Source organism: Vanellus vanellus, assembly GCF_965231255.1.
Source record: "Vanellus vanellus genome assembly, chromosome: 8".
Lineage (NCBI taxonomy): Eukaryota > Metazoa > Chordata > Aves > Charadriiformes > Charadriidae > Vanellus > Vanellus vanellus.
Window position 1 is genome coordinate 15,286,505 of NC_138913.1, and position 10,861 is coordinate 15,297,365.

The 10,861-nt window shown below is 62.4% G+C and overlaps 1 protein-coding gene across 1 annotated transcript; it reads left to right on the forward strand.

Annotated features, from left to right (window-relative positions):
• The first annotated feature begins 9,148 nt into the window (after positions 1–9,148).
• FAM43A (family with sequence similarity 43 member A) lies at positions 9,149–10,431 on the forward strand. Its single transcript, XM_082487375.1, has one exon. The coding sequence runs from the start codon at positions 9,234–9,236 to the stop codon at positions 10,320–10,322; it is 1,089 nt and encodes a 362-aa protein (XP_082343501.1). The 5' UTR covers positions 9,149–9,233; the 3' UTR covers positions 10,323–10,431.
• The last annotated feature ends 430 nt before the right edge of the window (positions 10,432–10,861 follow it).

Here is a 10,861-nt window from a genome sequence, read left to right on the forward strand (position 1 = left end):
GCCGCCGCCAGAGCCGGAAGGGGCGGGGCCGGACGCCCCGCTTCCGCCTCCCCCTCCCCGCGCGGGACCCTCCGCCGCGCCCCGCGCCCGCGGAGCAGCGTTCCGGGCAGGAGGGTTCCGGGGCGGCACCGCGCTCCCCGCGCCCGCCGCCGGGCGGCGCCGCGGCACCGGACCCACCCCGCGGGCACTGGCATCCCCCGGGACCGGCCGCCGCGGGGCTGCCTGGGACCGTCCGGCCTCTCCAGCACTCCGTGCGCTCACGCACCATCAGTCAGGCAGCCGTCCACACACTGCCCTGGCCGGCCAGCCGCCCACCAACACCCATGCTCGTCCCTCTGTCCATCCCCATGCTGGCCTGCCCGTCCATCCATCCCTCCCTCCCTCCCTCCCTCCCTCCCTCCCCACACTGCCCTGCCCATCCATCCATCCATCCCCACACTGCCCTGCCCGTCCATCCGTCCATCCCCACACTACCCTGTCTATCTGTCTGTCCATCCCCATGCTGCCCTGTTCATCCATCCATCTGTCATCCCCACCCTGCCCTGCCCATCCATCCATCCATCCATCCATCCATCCATCCATCCCCACACTGCCCTGCCCATCTGTCCATCCATCCCCATGGCGCTCAGCATGGACACATGCCTCTCTGACACTCCCAGCCCCAAACCCAGCCCTATATCTCCCACTCTCCCAGCAGCCACCAGCCCCACCATTAACACACGGGCACTAATAAAACCTGGGGCAGGTCTAAACCCAGTACCCCAAGATATGTGGCCAAGTGGCAACGCGCAGGGCGGTGATCCCCAGCAGAGCTCACAACAGCACGGATGGCTGTGGGGGCTGGTTTTGCTCACCAGTTCAGCCTGGTGCAGATGCTATCTCTGGGAAGCAGTGAGGCGAGTGAAACCCTGTCCCAGCAGCCGGTGGTGGGGCAGGGGCTTTGTGCATCCCTCCAGGGGAAACCACGAGGTCCCAGGGCTGAGGTTGCCTTTGCACCCTGTGGCACACCCAGCCCAACGCAGGATCCCTGTCCCCGGGCTCTGTCATCCCAATGCAGCTAATAGTGCATACGAAGAACGACGGTGACAATGAGGGATCCTGGATGGGGTGGTGGAAGGTGTGCTACGAGATAGCTGCCAAAATCTAGCCAGAGCCCGGGCATCTCTGCGGGATGGAGGACATTGCCCACCCTGGCAGGGAACCATCAAACAGGTTTTGGCAGCAGCCGTTGTGGCCAGTCCAGGTCAAGAGGGGAGAGAAGGTGAAATTAATAAACAACTCGACCCGTTCTTGCACAGTGAACTGATTTATGAACCATTTCTCCTTTATGGGTGTTGGGTTAAGGCCAGGCGTTTTTGACTATAACGCTGTAATGTGTATCAGTTGTAATCGGAGAATAACCCGGCTAATCCCTGGAAAACAGAGGTGCTGCCTACCCAGGCAGGCAAAGCTTAACTTCAGGTGCTGGCCGCCAGCAGCATGGCAGCGTACAAACCCCCGTGGGCAGGAGTGGTCTTTTCTCACGCTCAGCACTACGTGATGCCTCCCCATGATAGACACTCGTTGGGAAGACGCCGTTCTTCCTTTCTTCTCCTTTTCAAAGCCGGCAACCATACGGCATAAATTTCCCAAGCATGTCTGAACCCTTGCCATGCTCATCCCAGGCTCTGCCACCACCGCCAGCCTGGCCCAGCCCCTCCTTCGCTTCCTACAGGCAAATAAGACTGATGAAAGGGGACTCGACGTTCGCCTTTTCATTTACACAAAGTGCTTCAGTGGAAGGCTGGTGGGCTGCAGACAGCACGCAGCGATTTAGTAAATTCATTTTTAATCAAGTCATCTTTAATAAAACCCTCTCAGGTCTTTATGTGGGCACTGAGGCAGTAATACGAGCGCTCATTATTGTATTTCTTTTATACTTCAGTTAAAAGTTACCTTCCTTCTGCACTGCATAATGATCAACCAGAGCAGCCAGCCAGCCCGGCCTTTCCCCACGCCTTGGGTCTGGCAGCACTTCTAACCCCGCAGCCGAGGCACAGGCGATGCCGTTCCCAGGCTGCCCAACCGTGGGCGAAACGCTTTAATAATTCCATCGGCACAGCCCCGGCAGCGTGGCCTCGGCACCGCCAGGGCCCTTGGCTGGCGACACAGCCACCGGTACGGAGTGCAGAGCTCGACGGCCCTCCATGGGACACGGGCAGCCATGGCCAGTGGTGTGAACTGGAAACAGAAATGCTCAGGGCCGCGCAGGAGTGCTGGTGCGGTGGGGAAAGGAGACTTGGGCTTTGTCCACCACCTGCAGCCTTCTGTGCACTGGGGCGGCGAGGTTTAAGGGAAACCTGAAGAGCGAAGAACTGTGTGTTTTGATTGGGATGTTTTTCCCACTTGCTGCCCTTTCTTCCCACGACATTCCCTGTTTGCAGAATGAAGTGCCCCAGGGACAGTCACTGCAGATATTTTCTGCCACCTTTGTGGGAGCTGCTGAACAGATGCCCAAACTGCCCTCATTCTTGCAACAGATACATTTCTGGGCACTTCATAAACACTAAGGAATTATTTCTGTCCGCTGATGCCAGCAGCACAGTGAGGATCGCTTTGAGCAGAGCAACGCTGAAGGAGATACAGATTGGGTGAGCCGAGTAACCAAGACATCAGAGTCCCGGCTAGAGTCTTAACTGCCCATCTCTAATTTCAACATTTCTCATCCCACTCCTGTTGCTCCGTTGTGCATACCTGAGCAAGACAGGCTTCATCTGGTCCTACCTAAACAATACAACCTGCTTCTCCTAGAAGATATTTATGCACGGATTAATCGCATGCAGCGAAAAGGGCCACCGAGGAAGAGATGCTGTCACAGGAGCTGTAGAGAAGCGCCTGGGTACCTGCGAGTGCATGCCAAGAGCGCAGACAGCCGAGGCGAGCGTGGAGGAGAGGGGCACGCTGCTGCGAAGTCCAATAAACCTGTTGATTTGCAGCCCGCTCCCATACGACAGAGCAGCTACCATGGCATGCAAAATTAACTCGATTTTCGCTGCTGGGCCACGTTTTTACAACTCAGCTCTTTGACAGCAGTGCTCGGGCTGGAACGCAACGCTGTCCCGGCAGAGCGAGCACCCCCTGCACATCGCCGAACCTCTCACGGCGCCTTTGAAGTGCGTTAGCTGAGTGCCCGGCACTGCCGGCTCTTTGGAGGGTGGCCATGGCTTTGGGCCTTCTCACAAAACCCATTGCATAGACGAAGCAAGGTCTGCTGTCCTTCTAGCACACTGTAATCACCGACTTGTGTCAAAAGGGCTGGCTTCCCTCCCAACTTCTGCCTTGGAGCCAAACCACTGCTCCAGTTTTTGATGCAAATCCTGAGAATTATTTAGCAGCAGCAGCTCTTTTTCAAAAGCCGACGACACCAGTGCATTTTTGCCTAAAGGAAACATTGTTCTTTCTGGGCAACTTTTCCCCCATTTTCCTCTAAGGCAGCACTGGGAGATCTCAGGACTGTGTCTCTGAAATATTCATGTGACGGCTATTCATTATTCATGTAGGCTCACAATGCTGGATTTAGCGGTACTGCCAGCCTCAGCCCGACAAGCAGACCCATTAAGAAGCCCCCCCCACAAAGCACCCCTGCAAGAACACCAAGACAATTTTGCTCTGTGCACAACTGCAGCTGCTTGAACCCTCTCCTTTCCAGCCGTACCCAGAAGCGTGCCGGCACGATCGGAACAGGGGGAGCCCACCCCACAAGCTCCCCCATCTTTTGGTGAAGGTCTCATCCCTCTCTAGGAGGAGCAGCACCCCGGGGAGGCTCTAAAGCAGGACAACCTGGCCAAGGCTGAGCCCAGAGATGGCACCGACCCCATCGGGGCCCTCGGGCGAGTTTTTTAGACTCCGTTTCTTCCACCAGCCCTATGAAGATAAAATCACCTCCCCGCCTGGCAGGGTGGGGGAAGGTTAATTAGAGAGAGCAGCCTATGTCTTTGAAGGCGCAAAGCGCTAAGCCGGCAGGGGATTTCTCCAGTTCCTGGCTCTGCCTGGGCAGGCTCGGCCCCGCTGCCCGCCGCTGCCGGCACCGGTTTCCCCTCTACATGGGCAGGGAAGGCCCCATGGCAGCAGCCCCCAGCATGGGGTGTCGAGCAGAGGGTGCCGCCCCGACACCACATCCGCGCCCCTTGGCTGGCAGCGTGGCGGGAGGATGGGTGCCTGGCACAGCCCCGCTGGCCCGGCGAGCCTCCCGCCGAGGTTGCCATGACCCCCGAGAGAGGGCTCCGCACCCCTGGCCTCCGGCTACCCTTCTAATTATAGCTGCGGGCGCAGGAAGCGCCGTGGCCGCCTGTGCAGGAAGCGGGGTGTGCCGCCCTCCCTGACTGAAAAACAACAGTGGCGGAGGTGTGCCGCCACCACCACGGCCCTGACGAGTGCCACAGCCATGGCCCCGGGGCTGCCACCGAGCTGCGGCGCCCCGAGCTGCACCGGCATCACCCTTGGTGCACCCAGGGGGGACCCAGGGCCATCGCCGTGTGGACCCTCCATGGTCCACACACCACCCCGGCATCACCCGTGGCTGGAGCCCCGCCGGGGCAGGGTGGCTGGCATCATAGGGTGCTGCTCCCCTTCGGAGAGGCAGGAGGGCTGCAGGGGTGGCATGAGGCATCCATTAAGGGACATTACAGACCCTTCTCCCTGAGTAGGAGATGCTGTCCCCTGCCCCGCCAATTCACCTCAGGCTACCGCAGCTCCCGGCAGCGGGCAGCCATCCGCAGCCACTGCCGGGGAGACCTGGAGGGTGGCCGGCAGGGCTGCGGGCCACCGCACCCCGCTGCCCCCAGTGAGAGCCCGCGGGGCCTGGGCACCGCTCAGCCTTTCTGTTTCGTGGAAAATCCCGACAGTTCAGCATTTCTTTTGGCCCAGTTTGGAACAAAGAGTCGAAACTTCAACATTTAGCACAGTTGCAGAGCCTCTGAAATACTTTGTTTTGGAAAATACCGAAATGCCGGTTTGAAATGTTTCACTTTGACTGTGTCACTCTGGCTGCTGCGCACAACGAGCTCTGATGCTTTCTGAGAGGAGAAAGCCTAGGATGTTTTCATATGCTGACAAGATCGATACATGCTCATGAATTATTTTGGTCTTGTCATACCAACTTTTCCCAGCACCTTTTTCCCGTTGATCTCCCCAAGCGGAGACCCACATCAGCTCCAGTTCCAGCTGCTGGGCACAAAAGCCATCCCTGAGGCAGGGCTGCTCTCTGCAGAGCTTTACCCTCTCCCATCAGACAGAGGTCCCGGCATCTCCCCACGCCGCAGCAGAGCAGCCCGCCATCCCCCTCCAAGGGTGGCGGTGGGCAGCTGCCCGCTTGCCTGTACCCCAGCAGGGCAGCGTGAGCCCCAGAGCCTACGGGCTCATGGTGGGGTGCAACCACGGGGTCCAGCACAGACTGGAGCGGCCAGGGGAGGAGGAGGATGGAGCGGGGCAGCGAAGATGGAGTCTGCCAAGGGCCAAGTGCAGCACTGGCCGCGCTGCCGGCACGGGGCAGGCTAGGCTGCAGGGGAGAGATGGTATCTTACAGACTTTCCCACGCCTCGCACAAGTTCTCCGGGCGAGCACACGCAGGCAGGTGATGCTCAGTGGCTGCCGGGGTATTGCATAAATAGAGAGCAGGCTGCTGTGCTTGCCCCGGGCTACAGGACTGTGCAGATAAGCCCCCAGCGTGCGTGTCCTACACGGCACGGGTGTTGCTGGCCTCGCAGGCGCACAGGGAGCCTCATGCTCACTGGGAACCAGGCAGCATGCCCTGGTCCTACAAGGCAGGATCCCCTCTCATTGTGCCTCAGCTTCTCCTCCTGGCAGTGAAATACAGACATCCAACATCACTGGAATAGCCCCATGCTTAGCACTGGTGCCCCAAGCTTAACTGGGCTGCTCCTTGCTGCCAGACTTCACCCAAATGCTGCAGCACAGCTCCTCAGCCCAGCACGGGACTAGGAGGGGTCAGCATTTCCTTTGGGAATTGCCATCAGAGACCACCACAATTTGCAACGTGCTCTTCTGTTGCCAAAGCGTGTGGCGATCCTCCATGCCCAGAACTGCAGCAGCCACCGCACAGCAGGAAAGACATGGTCCTGAAGCTGATGGGGCCCATTAATGAAGCAAGGAAGGCTGCAACGGTCTGGCACATCAACTGGTGAGCAAGCATGGAGAGGAACTGAGCTGAGACAGTTTCCATCCTCGAGCGGGGCTGTAACCACAAGACACCTTCCCTGCAGCTGCACTTCCAGCCAGCCCGGAGGCAGCTCTGCTGTGGGTTCTGCTGCTCCCCGGCCACCACCTGGAGCCCCCAGCGGGTCTCTGAGGGGCTGATAACAAAACCTCCGCCCCAAGAAGGCATTGCAGAAATGGAAGTGCTGCTGACGTGGGGGCTGGGGAGGCGGTGGGGAGGGCAAGGGGGTCGGAGCTCCTCCTCACCTTACGTTCCGCTGGGGTTTGCGGGCAGGTATGCCTAAGGGCTGTTGGAGAGACGCAGGGCTCAGCAGCCTGTGCGAGCCATGCCGTGAAAATTTAAGGTCTTCATTCCTGAACATGGGTCACTTTAATCGGGACAGCAGAGGCCAGCGTGGCTCTGCAAACAGCTCTGTGGGAGTCATTATCAGAAGTATCCATGTACCGGCACCAGCCCCCTCCCCAGCACTAACCTCCCTCCAGAGGCAGCGCCGCAGGGAGGTGTGGGGGGCTCCTTGCCCGCTCTGTCCCACCCGCAGCAAAAACCTGCCTGCAGAGCCACCAGCCCGAGACCTAGGACAGGCTCCTCTGCCCGCAGCCAGAGACAGGCAGGGCTTTGGCAAGCCAAGTGCGGCTCCCACGGAGAGGCTGCCATGCCCACGCGAGACGCCGTGCCATGCCCCGGCAGAGCAGCCGGGGTTGCTCTTGGCCTTGCAGCTCACCGGCACTGTTCAGGGAGATGGCAGCCGCTGAGCAGAGGGCAGGCGCGGGTCTGGGGGCATGAGCCAGGAGCTGCGGTTCAGCAGAACACTTCGAGGGAAAAAGGCAGCTCTGCGGGCACCGCAGGAGTACCACACCACGTGTGGGTGTCACATGTTACCCTAAGCCGATGGATTTATTTTATGTGCACAGCAGCATCTTCTGTTTTCACCTTGCAAGACAAAGGAGAAAAAGGAAAAGCACATTGGATGCTTTTGGAGGTGAAATGAATTAGCTGTACAGAGCAAAGCTTTTCTCTCCCTGCTAAGCAGCGGGATGGTCCCGCAGGCTGGCAGGAGCTGGCTGCAACGTGGCTGCAGCGTGGTGCGTAGCCCCTCCTGCCCTCCACACCGACAGCACCACGGGGGGGTGTGGGGGTGTCCTGATGGATGCCCAGCACCCAGCCTGCATCAGGGCCGAGAGCAGAGATCTCCCCAGCTGGGGCGGGCTGCTGCTGGCCACCGCTGGCCAGGGCAGACCTCAGCCTCCCGCCTGTCCTCCTGGGGAGTCCCAGCAGCGCTTTGCCCAAGAGGCAGAGGGCTCGGTTCTGCACGGTGCCGAGCCCAGATGGGCGTCTCCACGGGTGCTGGGCTTTCCACCAGGGGGTCCAGCCAGCTTGCCCCGTCTGTGCAAGGGCTTGTGCGTGCTGACCGGTGTGTGCCCAGCCCACACAGCTCTCCAACTGCAGTTTTTCCATAGGAAAACCGGAGCGCTAGCACCTTCACTTCTCAGGGCCTGCAACAGCCTTCCCAACGCTGTGAACGTGTTGCGCTAGAGCCGCCGAAGACAGGAAATGCAGCATGTTACGCATCCATACCCACCACCGGCCTCTGGAAACCATAGATGCGGTCAGGCGTCCCCTGGTACCAGCTGTGGCTGAGCAGCCTCAGGAGATGGCGTTGACGACGCTGCCCTCCAATGCAGGGGTAGTTTTGAAATATAAGCAAATAGGCAACGGAAGAGCTTTTAATACCAGTCACTGTGGTTACTTGCAGTTCCCAAGTAATCTGCTAGATGGCATAATGTAATAATAATAATAATAATAATGATAATAATGATAACAATAGATGGGTTTGTTTTAATTGATCCATACTCGAGAAACGATTTGTCAAACAATTTAAGCAGGCGTTTACATATTTTACTGCACAAGTACGTACCACTCCCCTTTTGTTGAGCGTTTATTCAAACTCTGACGAAGTGCCATTCTCTGCAACCCTGGAATTTCTATTCTTTCTGGCAGAGGATCTAATACAGGACACGAGAAGCTATAGCAACGACACAGAGACCAACTTTCTCATTATGTCTGTGATTGTACTCCAGCAACTCCAGCAAGAAATTACAAGACAGCTCCTTGTTATTCGGCTGCTGCATATAAATAAAGAGCAAAGCATTACTCACACATAATAGCTTTTATTCGCTGCAGGCCCTTCGGCTCTCAGAGCCGGACTAACCAAATCAAAGGGAAGACTATGTTGCAAGAGTGGGACTCCTGCATGGCACGCCCCGGCCGGGAAGGCCGCTGGGCTTCGGGGTTCTCCCGGGCGTGGGGACTCCCGGAGCGTGGGGCTCTTCCGCGGCCTTGGGATTTTTACCCGTTTGGGAGGTTTTGAGCTCCCGGTGCCCCATCTCAGCTGCCCCCTGCATCCTCCCCCGACCCCGCTGTGGCACCCACCCTCCACGCGTGATGGTGGGGACGGCTCTGGCGTCAGCACCCGGGGCGGGCCGCGCCGTGGGGAGCGGGGAGGAAGGGGGGGGGGGGTATCGCGGACCGGCTGCCCGCTCCCCCGCGCCCGGTGCGGCAGCGGCCGGTGCCCCCGCTGGGGGCTCGGCGGGGACGATCGGCGGGCCGTGGCGAGCGAAGCGGCCGGGGGGGGGGGGACGGGGGGACGGACGTGCCGCCCGGCCGGGCTGGCGCCGCCCCGTGCCCGCCCCCTGCCCGCCCCACGGCGCGGCGGGGCCGGGGCCGGGGCCGGGGCGCCGCGGCGGGCGGCGCAGAGCGGCGGCGGCGGGCGGGCGGCGAGCAGCGCGCCGCCGGCTCGGCGGGCCGCGGGCAGCGGGCGCTCCGCCCTCGGTGCGCGGGGCCTCCCCTCCTCCGCGCCCGCGGAGCCCCGGCGCCCGCCTATATCTACGGCCGTGGCGGCCCGCCGCCCCGCAAGGATGTGAGGCGGGCGGGCAGCCCCAGCCGCCGCCGCCGCCGCCGTGGCATGCCCCCCCGCGCCCGGAGCCGTCGGCGCGGCGCCTAGCCGCGGCTCGGCGGGGCGATGCTGCCCTGGAAGCGGAGCAAGGTGGAGCTGGTGGCGGGCGAGGCGCGGCGGCAGAGCAAGCCCAAGGGGTACGCGGTGAGCGTGCACTACTCGGCCCTCACCTCGCTGGCCCGCGCCTGCCCCGAGAGCGCCCTGCACCGCGTGGGCAGCATGTTCCGCTCCAAGCGGCGGAAATTCCGCGTGACCAGCGAGGACCCCACGTACACCGTGCTCTACCTGGGCAACGCCACCACCATCCAGTCCAAGGGCGAGGGCTGCACCGACCTGGCCGTCTGCAAGATTTGGAGCAAGAGCGAGGCGGGCCGGCAGGGCACCAAGATGAAGCTGACCATCAGCGCGCAGGGCATCCGCATGGCCCACGCCGAGGACAAGGGGCTGCGCCGGCCCGGCCACCTCTACCTGCTGCACCGGGTCACCTACTGCGTGGCCGACCCGCGCCTGCCGCGCGTCTTCGCCTGGATCTACCGCCACGAGCTGAAGCACAAGGCGGTGATGCTGCGCTGCCACGCCGTGCTGGTCTCCAAGCCCGAGAAGGCGAAGGCCATGGCTCTGCTGCTCTACCAGACCTCGGCCACGGCGCTGGCCGAGTTCCGCCGGCTGAAGAAGCGGGACGACGCGCGGCACCAGCAGCAGCAGCTGGTGGGCGAGCAGAGCATCCCGCTGGTGCCGCTGCGCAAGCTGCTCAACGGGCAGTGCTGCTACAAGCCGCCGGTAGAGCGGAGCCGCAGCGCGCCCAAGCTGGGCTCCATCACGGAGGACCTGCTGGGCGAGGAGCAGGAGGAGCGGGCTATGCACTGCGACTGCGAGGACATCCTGGAGGCGCTGGGCGAGCCGGAGGGCGAGCTGCTGCGCGCCGGCGCCGGCCGCGGCGAGGGCCCGGAGCTGGGCCAGCTCCTCCGCGACCTGGGCGAGCTCAGCCTGGGCAACGACCTGCGCTCGCTGCGCGCCGACCTGCGCGTCCGCCGGCTGCTCTCCGGCGAGAGCACGGGCAGCGAGTCCTCCCTGGAGAGCAACGGCCCGGACGGCGCCGCCCCGCCCTGCAACGGCGCCGAGCAGCCGCCCCCCGGCGACCCCGAGACCGGCTGAGCGCCCGGCCTCGCCGGGGCTGCGCGGTCCCTTCCGGGCGTGCACGGCCTCGCCGGGGCGCACCGGGTCCCCCTGGGAGCGCACGGGTCCCCCCGGGTGTGTACGGCCCCGCCGGGGCGCACCGGGTCCCTCCGGGAGTGCCCGGTCCCTCCGCGGCGCACCGGGTCCCCTCCGGCCCCTCCGGGGAGCGCACGGCCCCACCGGGGCGCGCCGGGTCCCTCCGGGAGTGCACCGTCCCCTCCGGGAGTGCACGATCCTTCCGCGGTGTCCCGGGTTCCCTCCGGGTGTCCCGATTCCCTGCGGCGCCCCCGCGTCCCGCAGCATCCCGGGGAGCGGCCGCCCCTGCCGGGACCGGGACCGGGACCGGGACCGATGGCCGCCGGAGCCGGGTCCCAGCGCGCCGTGGCCCGAGGAGGGGAGGCGGCCGCGGGCTGTTTACCTCCGGCTCAGCCCTTGAAGATCTGCCAAATTCCTGGAATAGCTTTCCCCGGGGAGGGCGTCGGGAGGGAGGTGTTGCGCCTTGTTTACAGTCAGAAATC

Bases quoted from the DNA above. Each gene is read 5' to 3' on its own strand.
- FAM43A (XM_082487375.1), top strand. From the start codon at position 9,234: ATGCTGCCCTGGAAGCGGAGCAAGGTGGAGCTGGTGGCGGGCGAGGCG.